Source organism: Oncorhynchus clarkii, chromosome 6 (genome assembly GCF_045791955.1).
Source record: "Oncorhynchus clarkii lewisi isolate Uvic-CL-2024 chromosome 6, UVic_Ocla_1.0, whole genome shotgun sequence".
NCBI classification, from domain to species: Eukaryota; Metazoa; Chordata; class Actinopteri; order Salmoniformes; family Salmonidae; genus Oncorhynchus; species Oncorhynchus clarkii.
Window position 1 is genome coordinate 45,660,995 of NC_092152.1, and position 15,682 is coordinate 45,676,676.

The window sequence follows — 15,682 nt, forward strand, 5'->3', positions numbered from 1 at the left end:
TTCCGGGTTTTTCCCAGTTGGGGCTAATGTTTTTCAGGGTTCCCAGTTGTCTGGAATTCACTGAAGTCAGAAGTCATAGATTTCCCAGTTGGATATTATAGCAATCTGTCAGTCGATGATGTAGCACTCAACCATTCATTGGTTATTGTGTAACATCTCATTTGCTGTGGAATGCAGCCATAAGTATGGTTCTATATCTATGGGTACGCCCAGAGCCATATATAACATTTTCTTAATATATGGCTCTGGGTACTCCTACTAAAGTTGTGAATTTATAGAAAATTCATTAACATAGTGATGAACTATGATTTATGTACATTTGTCATCTTTTTTAATTGGTGTGTTGTGATTCTGGTATTTGGTCTCCCAATGACCATGTTATTACAGTACCATGAGAGAGAAATATATATTCCATTTAAATATGTTTATTAAAAAGAGCACATAAGAATTTTAAATGTTTGCATGTATCAATGAATATGTGCAACATCAACAGAGCCAAATAAATACATTGATAAATAAGTATAAATTACTGAATTATAGATATTAATAAATAGTAGAACAATAGTGACTTAGTTTTCGTTTTAAGCATATTTTGATTATATCAGGGGCGCTTACCACAATATTGACTACGTCAATACACCCCAATGGTAACATGCTGTACTCGGTACATACTCTAAACCTCGTGAAATTCTTGTGTCTTACAAGCAATACACTTAAATCTGTTGATGTGCGTGCACCCACAGTGGGCAACCCAGTCCTGATCACAGAGGCCCAATAGAATCACATGAATTGTAGAGGATTTCTATTGGAGGCCTTGGCCTCCTGACTGGTGTTGTGTCAGTGTTTGCGGCCATCTTAGTTGTGGCGCTGGATGGTGAAGGTGGTAAGGCGGTTGGGGGCTGCCTTCTGACACATGTCCACCGGTTTGGTGTAGTCCTGCTGCATGTCCGTGCTGATGAACCAGTTCCTGAAACTGGCAGACTCCAGGGTACTGATGTCAACCCCGGTGTTCCGTCTGTAGAAAAGGAAACGCACCATGTCGCTCTGCTGGCTGATGGACTTCAGCTGATCCTTGTCCGCAACCTCCTGAGGAGAGAGAGAGAGGATCAGGGGTTAAACTCAATATTAAAGGTCAGAGGTCACCACCAGGAGTAAATATAAATGTTTCTCTGGCTATTGGTTTAAGGATGTGGCTGTTGGAACAAAAACCTATCCACACTGTGGCTCCCCAGTACCAGGGTTGGCCACCCCAGTGCCTAGCCATCGAGTCTTATTTAACTACACTGCAACTATCTCCTACATTCCACATGTAGTAGTATGGGGTGCCATTTGTAAGGCTGAACGGTCTATTTTTCTAGGCACTTTTCCCCAAAATGTAGTTCTGTTTATTCAGAAGTAGTAGTATTAACTCAGTAGTATTTATCCAGTCATAATATTATTCAGTAGTAGTATTATGCATTATTATTATTATTCAGTTCTAGTATTATTTATTCAGTAGTAGTTTTCATTCAATAGTAGTATTCATTTAGTAGTCGTGGTATTTACCTCTAGGTGCAGGGTGGGCCTGCCTCCCGATTTGGAGCAGGACAGGTAGAGGTTGGATCCCTTTATGCTTAGGGCTACAGGTCTGGCTTCAGTCTCAATGGGGACGGGCGTGACGTACGAAGACAGGTTCAAATGCACTGGGACAGAGGAGAGGAGAAGAGAGTCAGTCAGCATCATTCATCAGAACTCAACTGTGAATTAAAATCATCTTATTTAATTAGTTCATATATTTAGCACAAGGCCACACAGAAGGCCAAAAATGATTACAGACAGCTGTGATAATCTGAAGTACCCAAATGGGCCACTTTTGGGTACTTGTGATATATTACACAAATTCCTTGAAATTTGGGACTGAGCCTCAGTTGTTAACATACCTTTGTGGTAGCTGCTGCCTCCCTGGAGCATCATGGCGTGCAGCTCCATAGCCTCATTCATCAGGACCCAGCACTTGTTCTCAGAGTCAGTGACGCTACACTCATACTGTGATGTACTGCTGAACCCTGCTGCCCTCCTGCTCGCTGGGGGTGCCGACTCCAACTCCAACACTATATGTTCTGGTGAGAAGAGAGAAAAGGATGTAGGAGATGAGTGAATGGTTGTATGAATACACTTGATTGAGCTCTCGAGTTGCGAAGCGGTCTAGGGCACTGCATCTCAGTGCTAGGGGCGTCACTAGACACCCTGGTTCGATTCCAGTCTGTATCTTAACCGGCTGTGATTGGGAGTCCCATAGGGCGGCGCACAATTGGCCCAGTGTCGTCCAGGTTTGGCCGGTGTAGGCCGTCATTGTAAATAACAATTTGTTCTTAACTGACTTGCCTAGTTAAATAAAGGTTAAATGTCAAAAATTATAATAATTTAATTCCATCCCTACTGGTCTATGGGCTCTGTTAAGATATCCACACTACAGTAGCATACCACTTTTAATGAAGCAATGTGTTGGGCATGCATTTTAAATGGTATTCTATAGTGTGAAGTTTGGAACACAGGCCAGTGGTGATAGCTAATGGTATTGTCGTGGTACACATTGGAAATCCCCTTAGGGGTAGCCTGGTCCCAGATCTGTTTGTGCTGTCTTGCCAACTCCTATGGTCATTGTCGTACCAAACAGTACAAACAGATCTGGGATCAGGCTAGCCCCTTAGGGTGCTCCTCCAGTCCATTGTCTTTGACCTTGCTCCCTACCTTCCACAGCACTCTCCAGCAAGAAGTTGAGCAGGTCCTTGTCCTTGAACTCGGTTCCCATGGTAACCCCCTCGCCACCCTTTAACCTCTCCATGGCGATGATGAGGTTGGCAATGTGGCGCATGGTGATGGGGTGATGGGATACCTCCAGATCCAGACCCTGAGGCAGCTTGGAGCTCCATGCTGCACTTTCAGAGGTGTTCTGCACAGGACACACACAGGGGAAGAGGAAATATTACATTATATGTTGTATCAGTGTAGAATCTTTTGGGGTGGGGTTTAACATTTACTGTATAATTACATTTGAATGTTTTATGTCCAACTGTATGTCTTGTCCTTGTAGGAGCTGGGGACTCACCTTTATTGAACTGTAGTTTGACTCAAAATCCATCTGTGTAGTTAGATCTGGAAAATAAAAGCATCAGTTTGTAAAGCTCTGTCCTGTCCATAATATATTGGCATCATGCTTAGTCAGTTGCTTAAAGATGCTGAAGAGTTGAAAGCTCATTCAGATCTGATGTTAACAGTAAATACATATACAGTTCAGTCTAAATAAACATTTTAAATATGAGTTATTACTAACACTATATAGCAATAAATAATGCTACCAGAATTAGCTGTATAATACATGGACATCAATACAGTAGACGTATTATTGCAAACATGAGTAAAGACAGAATATAAAGTTAATTTACCTTAATGAGTTGTTTTGAAGTTTGTAGGTAGGTAGCAGTTGTCTTGTATTCAGTCCTTAGTTCTTGTGAATCCTAAATTGTTCTCTGAACCAATGTTTTCTGACTACATGTTGTGAGTTGTATGTCCTATATACACCCTGGGCACACACTGGGAATTTCCCTCTACACACAGGAGGAAGTGGGATGGTTTTACCAGACCAGCTAGCACATTGTATTGTTTAAAGGGACAATCCGCAGTTCAAATGATAAACGTCTCCCGCCCGTTTCATTAAAAAGCTGAGGGATGGGGCTGGAGAAATTTAACCACTCTCAAATTCAGAGACAGAGCTATGAATGCAATTACTGACTATCCACGATATTTAAAAAAAATACAGTTTTAACCATGTTTTGAAGCTATATAGTGTTTGTTTATATGTTCTGTTTACAAACATTGTAGTGAAACCAGCTATATTTTGGGTTCTGATGGGGTACTATAGATATGCTGAAATATGCTCGTGAGGCATTTATAAATTCAAGAATCAATGTGTATGCCTAAATGTCATTAATTTATTCCAAAAAGGAATGTAACATCTGCAGATTGCCCCTTTAATGATGTTGGTGATGAAATACTGGACTCGCAACAGTTTGACGTACAGTATTACACTCATATGTTAAATTCTGGCTTGTGTACATGCTCGTTCCTGACGTGACACTTATTGTATTGATTTATCTTCTTCTGGTTGATGTCATGTGCCTGTTTGTCTGATACTGATGTGTTGAGGCTGCTGTCGTGCTCCAGGTCTCTCAAAGAAATGTGTTTTTTAACTCAATGGGACTAACCTGGTTAAATAAAGGTTAAATAGAAATGTTTTAAAAACAGGATACTAATGCATTTTCCTTTTTTACCTGTTGATAGACTAAGTGCATTGTAATAGTGCCAATATACTTTATTAAAGACGTTCATGTGTTTTCATGACTTCAAATCTCAATATAACTAAATGAATAGAAGATAAACCATTGTTCATGTCAACACTAAGTAAGATGAGTCCGATTAAGCAACTTAACACCTGACTTTAAAATAAAACATATTATAATACTACCTTACCTTATGATTTGACTTCTAAATTACTTTTCATACATTACGGTTAAAGTGCAAAGAATGGTCTATAGTTGAAATGACTGTGGTATCATATGTTGTTTTTCCCTACTCAATTTAGTTACAAGCACTGACTGACTGTAAAATACATGTAGCTCTGGATAAAAGCCTGACAAAAATGACAAAAAATGTAATGTATATGTAAATACGAATACAATATTTACTGTATGTTTAAATCCATCTTCCTAAAGGCCTAGGAAACTAAACTTCATTTCTAAAGTTGTCTGAGGTCATAAAATAAATGGAGAGTAGGCTTAATCCTGTTGTTCCCTCAGGTGAAATACTAGAAGTTTTTGTTCTATTCTATAATTTCCTAATCTTGTCATTTCTGTTTATGTCAAGCATGCTTAAATGTAATGAATTTTCAGATGTGAGTAAATTCCTTAATCCCGGCTCATCATATTGTGAAGTAACAAGGGACTTCCTCTACTATTTCCCCACTTCCTGAAGTACTGTAGTTGTCACGAGAGGTTAGAAAAATAGACCACAATCTGCCAGGACAACAGACAGACAGAATCTTGGACCGTGTCCAGCTACCTACTACCATATTAGCATATCTTTCCAGTCATTGTTAGAACCCATTGAGTGAATCTCCCAAATTCACTAAAATATCAGGAATATTTGTATAATATCTGAATTCCCTATAGAAACATGTTCAATCTGGTCAATATGTTCAATAATATGCCACAAAATGAGTATTCTTCTAATGTATTGTGTTTGGCTCACTAATGTTTCACCTGTATAGAATAACCATTGGACATAACGAAGAAAGTTGTGTAACAGTATATCAATCCTTATCACCCCTGTAGGCTGTATGAAACCTACCAAGGCGTGTGTCTGAAATTGTTACCTATTCCCTACATAGTAGACTACTTTTGACCAGATAAGTAAAATATGGACCCTGGACTAAAGTAGTGCACTATATAGAGAAATGGGATACTTTCCAGACACAGACGGTGTCTTTTTGGTTATGGATCTCACAAAACCGGTTTACCAACGGATTTCCCAGTGATTCAACATGTTTAGAAAGCTGTCGAGGATTTCTCAAGATGATATTTGACACCCCCCACTTCCGCTCTTAAAATCTTTGAATTTCACTTCCAGATTCACACTCATGGTATAGGTTTAGGCCTACGCCATTTCTAACCACAAAAACTAAAATGTCACCATTTATTGTCACACAATGCCACCTCATTCATGTTTAATTGACTGGCTTAAATACAGTTGAAGTGAGAAGTTTACATACACCTTAGCCAAATACATTTAAACTCAGTTTTTCACAATTCCTGACATCTAATTATTGTAAAGAATTCCCTGTCTTAGGCCAGTTAGGATCACCACTAAATTTTAAGAATGTGAAATGTCAGAATAATAGTAGAGAGAATTGTTTATTTCAGCTTTCATTTCTTTCATCACATGCCCAGTGGGTCAGAAGTTTACATACACTCAATTATTATTTGGTAGCATTAACTTTTAAATTGTTTAAACACGTTTTGGGTAGCCTTCCACAAGCTTCCCACAATAAGTTGGGTGAATTTTGGCCCATTTGTGATGGCCACTCCAATACCTCGACTTTGTTGTCCTTAAGCCATTTTGCCACAACTGTGGAAGTATGCTTGGGGTCATTGTCTATTTGGAAGACCCATTTGCGACCATGCTTTACCTTCCTGACTGAAGTCTTGAGATGTTGCTTCAATATATCCACATAATTTTGCTTCCTCATGATGCCATCTATTTTGTGAAGTGCACCAGTCCCTCTTGCAGCAAAGCACCCCCACATTATGATGCTGCCACCCCCACATTATGATGCTGCCACCCCCGTGGTTCACGGTTGTGATGGTGTTCTTCAGCTTGCAAGCTTCCCCCTTTTTCCTCCAAACTTAACGATGGTCATTAAGACCCAACAGTTCTATTTTTGTTTCATCAGACCAGAGGACATTTCTCTAAAAAGTACAATCTTTGTCCCCATGTGCAGTGGCAAACAGTAGTCTGACTTTTTTTATGGCAGTTTTGGAGCAGTGGCTTCTTCCTTGCTGAGCGGCCTTTCAGGTTATGTCGATATAGGACTCCTTTTACTGTGGATATAGATACTTTTGTACCTGTTTCCTCCAGTATCTTCACATGGTCCTTTGTTGTTGTTTTGGGATTTAGTTGCACTTATCGCACCAAAGTACATTCATCTCTAGGAGACAGAACGCGTCTCCTTCCTGAGTGGTATGATGGCTTTGTGGTCCCATGGTGTTTATACTTGCGTACTATTGTTTGTACAGATGAACGTGGTACTTTCAGGCGTTTGGAAATTGTTCCCAAGGATGAAACAGACTTGTGGAGGTCTACAAGTCTTGGCTGATTTATTTTGATTTCCCCATGATGTCAAGCAAAGAGGCACTGAGTTTGAAGGTTGGCCTTGAAATACATCCACAAGTACACATCCAGTTGACTCAAATGATGTCAATTAGCCTATCAGAAGCTTCTAAAGCCATGACATCATTTTCTGGAATCAGACAGACATTGCCATCGTAATCCAAGGGTGCTCTCTTGGGGTTCCACACCATCCTGGGTAAACAACAGCTCACTGCTCTCCGACCAGGACTCTCATCCACAGAAGGGAGGCTTTGTAGACAGTTGTCTACATAGAAACAGCATTCTACACAGAAGCGCACATCTTCTTCTTGGTCGCTGTGGTCGAACACATACTTCTGAAGGGTAAACGAGGCACAGCAAGAGCTACATGTTGTCCCAAAGTGAAGAACCTGCCACTCATAGCCATCAGGGAAATCATCACGGATTAGGTCTCTCCACAGAAACCGGAGAAGAGGCTGATCTCAGGTAGCAAGCAGACTTGATGGAACATCCCCTTTATGTCACTGAAGAAGGACTCCAAGCAGAGTAGCTCCCAAGGTAGATCCGGGAAAGAGTTGTTCGTTCAAGCTCTTGCCACCAATATCTGAAACACTCTATTGCATCTACCGGTAGCACATTGTCGAGGGCCACCTTCAGTCTTGTCGAGGGCCACTCTCTTGGGTCTTCATTGATGAAGTTGGGGATGTTAGGAGTTGGTCCACGGTAGACGTGCTCCCGGCTGGGTGCAGTAGGGGACAGGTGAGTACCAATGACGATCAGGTGAGTAGGCCCATCTGCGATAGTCAGGCGAATAGTCGCAGCGGCAACGGTCAGGTGAGGGCTGACGACAATGGTCACGTGAGTAATCGTAGCAGCAACAGTCAGGCGTGGGCTGACAATGGCAATCAGTTGAGGGTTTACAACGGTAATCAGGCATAGGCTGACCGTACTCCTCAGGTGAGTAGTCCTAGAGGCGTCGGTCAGGTCAGTAGTCGGGGCGGCTACAGTCAGGTGTGAGCTGATGGTGGCGATGAGGTGTAGGCTGACCGTAGCAGCCCAGTGAGTAGTCACGGTGGCGACGGTCAGGTGTGGGCTGACGATGACGATCAGGTGTAGGCTGACCACAATGGTTAGGTTTTGACTGACATTGTCAATCATGTGAATTCAGCCCTCTAAGTGGCTGGTGATGCTCCATCTTCACTGTTGCGAGTCAACCTGGGTAATGACTTGAAAGGTTGGGGACCCATTGAAGTGGATGAATTTAGCTCTTCCGATAGCTCCAGAATCTCCAGTGTCAACTTCTCAGTTTCCTCTTCTATCAGCTTCAGGCATGTTAAGACTGTTCTGGAAGAACTGGTTTCTCTCTCATCTTGTACAGGAGGGTAGCTGCTTGCTGTTCTTGTTGTCCCTCGTTGTAGTGGTGTCTGCCTTGTCTCGTAGCTTACCTCATAGTCGACCAGACGATGGGGGGGGGGGGGGGGGGGGGGGGGGTCTGACAGTGGACCACAGCTTGTTACTGCATCCGGCTCGAATGGGTTGTTTAGGCTGGTAGCAACCACAACAGGGTGTCCGTTCAGAACATGAGGGAGCAGTAGTTTCAGTTCAAGGGTTTAATGAAGATCCACACACACACATACACCACCACTCTCTCTTATAATAATTGTGGTTCTGTAAAGAAAATAGGAGAACTTAGGGTATGGGTTATATAACTATTTGTATGTCAACAAACTAAACAGGCTATGTGGACCCAAACACATGTTAGATGCACAAAGAAACAATAGAGCCATGTAGAAATATATACACATTATAAATTACCATGAGCATGAGCGATCTACAACCACAGACAAATGCTAACAAGCATACTAAAAAGTAATGCATTCCGCATGACAATGCTAATGTTAATACTAACTCTAGAGGGAGAACGAGCGCTAGCTAGCTAGCTAGCAAGTTTAACACAAATTGTACAAAACAGTGCATTCGGAAAGTATTCATACCCCTTCCCCTTTTCCACATTTTGTTACATTACAGCCTTATTCTAAAATTGCTAATTTTTACTTAAAAATCATACAATGTGATTTTCTGGATTTTTGTTTTTGATTCCGTCTCTCACAGTTGGAGTGTACCTATGAAAAAATTACAGACCTCTACATGCTTTGTAAGTAAGAAAACCTGCAAAATCGGCAGTGTATCAAATACTTGTTCTCCCCACTGTACATATGAGATGAGTAATGTAGGGTATGTAGCATTCTATAAAGTGGCATTGTTTAAAGTGATTAGGGATACATTTATTACATCCAATTTTTTATTATTAAAGTGGCTAAAGATTTGAGTCAGTATGTCGGCAGCAGCCATTCAATGTTAGTGATGGCTGTTTAACAGTCTGATGGCCTTGAGATTGAAAAACAGCTTCTGTCTCTCGGTCCCTGCTTTGATGCACCTGTACTGACCTCGCCTTCTGGAGGATAGTGGGGTGAACAGGCAGTGGCTCGGGTGGTTGTTGTCCTTGATGATCTTTTTGGCCTTCTTGTGACATCGGGTGGTGTAGGTTTCCTGGAGGGCAGGTAGTTTGTCCCCGGTGATGCGTTGTGCAGACCTCACAGACCTCACGCTCTCTGGAGAGCCTTGCGGTTGTGGGCGGAGCAGTTGCCGTAGCAGGCGGTGATACAGCCCGACAGGATGCTCTCGATTGTGCATCTGTAAAAGTTTGAGTGTTTTTGGTAACAATCCAAATTTCTTCAGCCTTCTGAGGTTGAAGAGGCGCTGTTGTGCTTTATTCACCACGCTGTCTGTGTGGGTGGGTGGACCATTTCACTCTGTCTGTGATGCTGAGGAACTTAACTTTCCACCGTCTCCACTACTGTCTCATCGATGTGGATAGGGGGGTGCTCCCTCCTGCTGTTTCCTGAAGTCCATGATCATCTCCTTTGTTTTGTTGACGTTGAGTGTTAGGTTATTTTCCTGACACCACACTCTGAGGGCCCTCACCTCCTCCCTGTAGGCCGTCTCGTCGTTGTTGGTAATTAAGCCTACCACTGTAGTGTCATCTGCAAACTTGATGATTCAGTTGGAGGCGTGCATGGCCACACAGTCATGGGTGAACAGGGAGTACAGGAGAGGGCTGAGAACTCACCCTTGTGAGGCCCCAGTGTTGAGGATCAGCAGGGTGGAGATGTGATTTCCTACCCTAACCACCTGGGGGGCGGCCCGTCAGAAAGTCCAGGACCCTGTTGCACAGGGGGTGGTCGAGACACAGGGTCTCAAGGTTAATGATGGGTTTAAAGGGTACTATGGTGTTAAATACTGAGCTGTAATCAATGAACAGAATACTTACATAGGTATTCTTGTCCAGATGGGTTAGGGCAGTGTGATTGCGATTACGTCGTCTGTGGACCTATTGGGGCGGTAAGCAAATTGAAGTGGGTCTATGGTGTCAGGTAGGGTGGAGGTGATGTGATCCTTGACTATTCTCTCAAAGCACTTCATGATGACGGAAGTGGGTGCTACGGAAGTGAGTGCGATACTCGTTTAGCTCAGTCACCTTTCTTGGGAACCGAAACAATGCTGACCCTCTTGAAGCATGTGGGAACAGCAGACTGGGATAGGTATTGATTGAATATGTCCGTAAACATACCAGCCAGCTGGTCTGCACATGCTCGGCTACGGATGCCGTCTAGGCCGGCAGCCTTGCGAGGGTTAACGCGTTTAAATAATTTACTCATGTTGGCTGCGGTGAAGGACAGCCCGCAGGTTTGGGGAGCTGGCTGTGTCAGTGGCACTGTATTGTCCCCAAAGTGAGCAAAGAAGTTGTTTAGTTTGTCTGGGAGCAAGACGTCGGTGTCCACGACGGGGCTGGATTTATTTTTGTAATCTGTGATTGACTGTAGACCCTGCCACATACGTCTTGTGTCTGAGCCATTGAATTGCGACTCTAATGTGTCTCTATACTGATGCTTAGCTTGTTTGATTGCCTTGCGGAGGGAATAACAACACTGTTTGTATTCGGTCATGTTTTCGGTCACCTTGCCATGATTAAAAGCAGTGGTTCACGCTTTCAGTTTTGCACGAATGCTGCCATCAATCCATGGTTTCTGGTTGGAGAAGGTTTTAATTGTCACCGTGGGTACAACATCACCGATGCACTTGCTAATAAACTCGCTCACCGAATTAGCGTATGTTGTTGTCTGAGGCAATCCGGAACATATCCCAGTCCACGTGATCAAAGCAATCTTGAAAAGTGGAATCAGATTGGTCGGACCAGCGTTGAACAGACTTGAGCATGGGCGTTTCCTGTTTATAGGCTGGAAGCAACCTAATGGAGTTGTTGTCAGATTTGTCGAAAGGAGGGCGAGGGAGGGCTTTGTAAGTGTCACGCAAGTTAGAGTAGCAATGATCCAGAATTTTGCAAGCCCAGGTCGCGCATTTGATATGCTGATAAAATTTAGGGAGCCTTGTTTTCAGATTAGCCTTGTTAAAATCCCCAGCTACAATAAATGCAGTCTCAGGATATGTGGTTTCCAGTTTACATAGAGTACAATGAAGTTATTTTAGGGCCGTCGAGGTGTCTGCTTGGGGGGATATACACGGCTGTGATTGTAAAGGAAGAGAATTCTCTTGATAGATAATGCAGTCGGCATTTGATTGTAAGGAATTCTAGGTCAGGTGAACAAAATTACTTGAGTTCCTGTATGTTGTTATGATCACACCGCAACTCATTAATCATAAGGCATACACCCCCACCCCTCTTCTTACCAGAGAGATGTTTGTTTCTGTTTCTGATGGGTGAAGAAACCGGGTGGCTGTACCGACTCTGATAACATATCCCGTCATGTGCCTGTTTACTAATGACTGGCTTCCGTCTGGCCCCTCTAACATAAAGGCCTGATTGGTGAAGTGCTGCAGAGATGGTTGTCCTTCTAGAAGGTTCTCCCATAACCACAGAGGAACTCTAGAGCTCTGTCAGAGTGGCAATGCGGTTCTTGGTCACCTTCCAGACCAAGACCCTTCTCCCCAGATTGCTCAGTTTGGCCGGGAGGCCAGCTCTAGGAAGAGTCTTGGTGGTCCCAAACTTCTGTGTTCATGGGGACCTTCAACTCAGCAGAAATATTTTGGTACCCTTCCCCAGATCTGTGCCTTGACACAATCCTGTCTCTACGGACAATTCCTTTGACCTCATGGTTTGGTTCTTGCTCTGACAACTGTGGGACCTTATATAGATAGGTGTGTGCCTTTCCAAATCATGTCCAATCAATTAAATTTACCACTGGTGGACTTCAACCAAGTTGTATAAACATCCGAAGGATGATCAATGGAAACAGGATACACCTGAACTAAATTTTGAGTCTCATAGCGAATGGTCTGAATACTTATGTAAACAAGATATTTCTGTTTTTTTATATTTAATAAATTAGCAAACATTTCAAAAATGTTTTCAAAACCTGTCATTATGGGGTATTGTGTTTAGATTGCTGATGATTTATTATTTATTTAATAAATTTTAGAATGAGGCTAAAACATAACAAAATGTGGAAACAGTCAAGGGGGTCCGAAGGCAGTGTATTTACAACAGACAGCTCCAAACAACAAGACATCAGGATGTTGGCACTTACATTTAGCTGCGCGTACCATAAACATCAGAAAGAAAAGCAATTTCTTCTAGAATAAATGAAACAGGTTGGTCATCAGAATGGAAACTACAGACTGCCCGAGGCCCAGCCGACCAGGCATAAGTCCCGGGGGGAAAAGGCTGCGAAGTGGGTAATACAATTATAATGATTGGCGTGACCTTATTCCAACAGTAAGGCCAAAAGAAAGTTGGGGTCTTGGAAAGGAGATGAGTTGGCTGTTTTTACAGGTGTAATCATCTACTTCTCTGTGGACGTGGATGAACGTAAGCACCTGCCTCTGATTCTAAAGGTTGCACGTTCAAATTCAGTGATAGAAAGTTGTTTTTCATAATTTTGTTTTAAGCCTACACCAACCCACCTGAACCATTCTGAGTTAATGACTAACGTTAAAAATGTGCAATTAATGCCTAAAACGAACCTTAAACACTTTTAAATGACATTGGTACCTACTGAAAAATGTTTACGTGTAAGCAACATGGATGAACATCTAATTATGACGTGAGACCGTGAGAGCTGGTAGCCCATACCACCTAGACATGTTCTGAGTGTTGCAGCACATTATCATTGTCTGTTTGAGTATGTGAGTGAAACGTATAAACCTATTGATATTTGTTTGTGAGATCTGATATTGTCTGATTCCCATGCTCAACTCCTTGATGTAAAATAACCTGTTATGTTTAGCTTAGTCTAGAGGACCTCCCATCGTGTATAAAAAAGGGGGCGTAGTACAACGTTTTGGGATAGTTAATTCATCAGGAACCCCCTGATAATTAGAAAACAACTTGAGTGAGATTAAAAATTGCATACAAGGACATTTACTAGGACTTTCGCCGGACGAACCATGTCTCGGGCCCTGAGAAGGAACATCATAAAGGCCCGCCTCTTGGCAATGGAGAGAATTTTGCAGTATGAGTTCATTTCCTGCAATTCTACACATTTTGTCATGTGGCAGAGAACTTTTTTACAGTGCATTTATGTTCCCCAAAAATATTTTGGGGATTAAGAAAAGGAGTACTTTGGATACCAATATCCCTGTGAGGCTCCAAGGCCCATGTTGCCCAGGGTTAAGAACATACATTGTAGATTAATAATATTACATATGTATTGTATTACACCCTCAAAAATTATTCCATGGATCCCTTGGCTGAAATTACATTAATCTGTTAGTAATTCATATTTTGGGGGGAAATTGCCATGCTGGAGAAGACGGTTAGGGGTTGGGAGCTAGCTGATGATGTCCCTCACTACCAGCCACAGGTTTGACTTTTGAAATGGGTTAAAGTCAGAATGGCATTATGTCAGCACTGTAAAAAAAAAAAAAAGAGTAGTTTCAACAAATTATTATAAAGTAACTGGTTCCACAGCCTTTTTTAACTTTAGAAAAATGGTTGGCCCAAACTTAGTCCGTCAACTCAGGCAATAACTCAGTCAACATAAAATGATGTGTTTGCTCAATTTGTCTCATATGTTCATTCAACTATTATTTGGGCATCTTAACAAAAAAAGCTTGCAGCTTTGACACACAGTGATTTTAAAACTTCTTCGCTAAACTATCTTATTTTTAAGTTCAAACGGCTCTCCTGTGAAGTCGTGACTTGCGACATATGCCTAGTTTCCTGAATCGGTTCACGTATTGCCACTCCTATTTTCAATTTAAGCCTACAAGAAAGTGTGTGCCCTCAGCCCTGGAGGGAAGCTAAAGAGTAGCAAAGCCCCCTTTACTGGCTTAAGTAGCCAACCTATCAGTCTGTTACCAACCCTTAGTAAACTTCTGGAAAAAATAGTGTTTGATCAGATACAATGCTATTTTACAGTAAAACTGACAACAGACTTTTAGCATGCAAATAGGGAAGGACACTCAACAAGTACTGCAATTAAAGAAATTACTGATGATTAGCTGAGAGAAATTGATGATTGTGGGGGCTTTCTTGTTAGACTTCAGTGCAGCTTTTGACATTATCGATCATAGTCTGATGCCTGACAAACTTGTTAGGGCATTACACACCCTGCTAAAATGTGGATAAAGAGTTACTTGTCTAACAGAACACAGAGGGTGTTCTTTAATGGAAGCCTCTCAAACATAATCCAGGTAGAAGCAGGATTTCCCAGGGTAGCTGTTTAGGCCCCTTGCTTTCTTCTATCTTTACTAACGACATGCCACTGGCTTTGAGTAAGGCCAGTGTGTCTATGTATGCGGATGACTCAACACGAAATACATCAGCTACTACAGCAACTGAAAAGACTGAAACACTTAACAAAAAGCTGCAGTTTCAGCATGGCTAGCAAGGAATAAGTTAGTCCTAAATATTTCCTAAACTAAAAGCATTGTATTTGGGGCAAACCATTCACTAAACCTTTAACCTCAACTAGATCTCGTAATGAATCATGTGGAAATTGAGCAAGTTGAGGTGACTAAACTGCTTGGAGTTACCCTGGATTGTAAACTGTCATGGTCAAAACATATTGATACAACAGTAGCTAAAATGGGGAGAAGTCTGTCCATGATAAAGCACTGCTCTGCCTTCTCAACAACACTATCAACAAGGCAGGTCCTACAGGCCCTGGTTTTGTCACACCTGAACTACTGTTCAGTCGTGTGGTCAGGTGCCACAACGAGGGACTCAGGAAAATTTCAGTTGGCTCAGAACAGGGCAGCACGGCTGGCCCTTAAAAGTGTACGGAGAGCTAACATTAATGACATGCATGTCAATCTCTCACAGCTCAAAGTGGAAGAGAGACTGACTTCCTCATTACTTGTTTTTGTAGGAGGTGTTGACAAGCTGAAGATACCGAGCTATCTGTTTAAAATACTAGCACACAGCTCGGACACACATGCATATCTCACAAGACATGTCACCAGAGGTCTCTTCACAGTCCCCAAGTCCAGAACAGACTATAGGAGGCGTACAGTACTACATGGAACTCTATTCCACCTCAGGTAACTGATGTAAGCAGTAGAATCAGATTTAAAAAGCAGGTAAATATACACCTTATGGAACAGCGGGGACTATGAAGTAACACAAACATAGGCACAGATACATGCATACAGACACATGATAACATACGCACTATACAAAGACGTACACATGGATTTTGCATTGTAGATATGACAGTGGAGTGTGGGCCTGAGGGCACACACTTAGTATGTTGTGAAT

General features: G+C 42.2%; 1 protein-coding gene across 2 annotated transcripts; it reads right to left on the minus strand.

The window, feature by feature from the left end:
* Positions 1-414: 414 nt before the first annotated feature.
* LOC139412105 (interleukin-1 beta) lies at positions 415-3,526 on the minus strand. 2 transcript variants are annotated; one of them, XM_071158898.1, is made up of 6 exons: positions 3,426-3,526; positions 3,089-3,135; positions 2,731-2,932; positions 1,920-2,099; positions 1,546-1,682; positions 415-1,086 (listed from the first exon to the last, which is right to left on the minus strand). In XM_071158898.1, exons 2-6 carry the CDS (start codon positions 3,119-3,121, stop codon positions 856-858), a joined length of 783 nt encoding a protein of 260 aa, XP_071014999.1. In that variant the 5' UTR covers positions 3,122-3,135; positions 3,426-3,526; the 3' UTR covers positions 415-855. The 2 variants fall into 2 exon arrangements, with proteins under 2 accessions (XP_071014999.1, XP_071015000.1); XM_071158899.1 differs by having other exon boundaries at positions 725-1,083; positions 3,426-3,508.
* Positions 3,527-15,682: the final 12,156 nt, after the last annotated feature.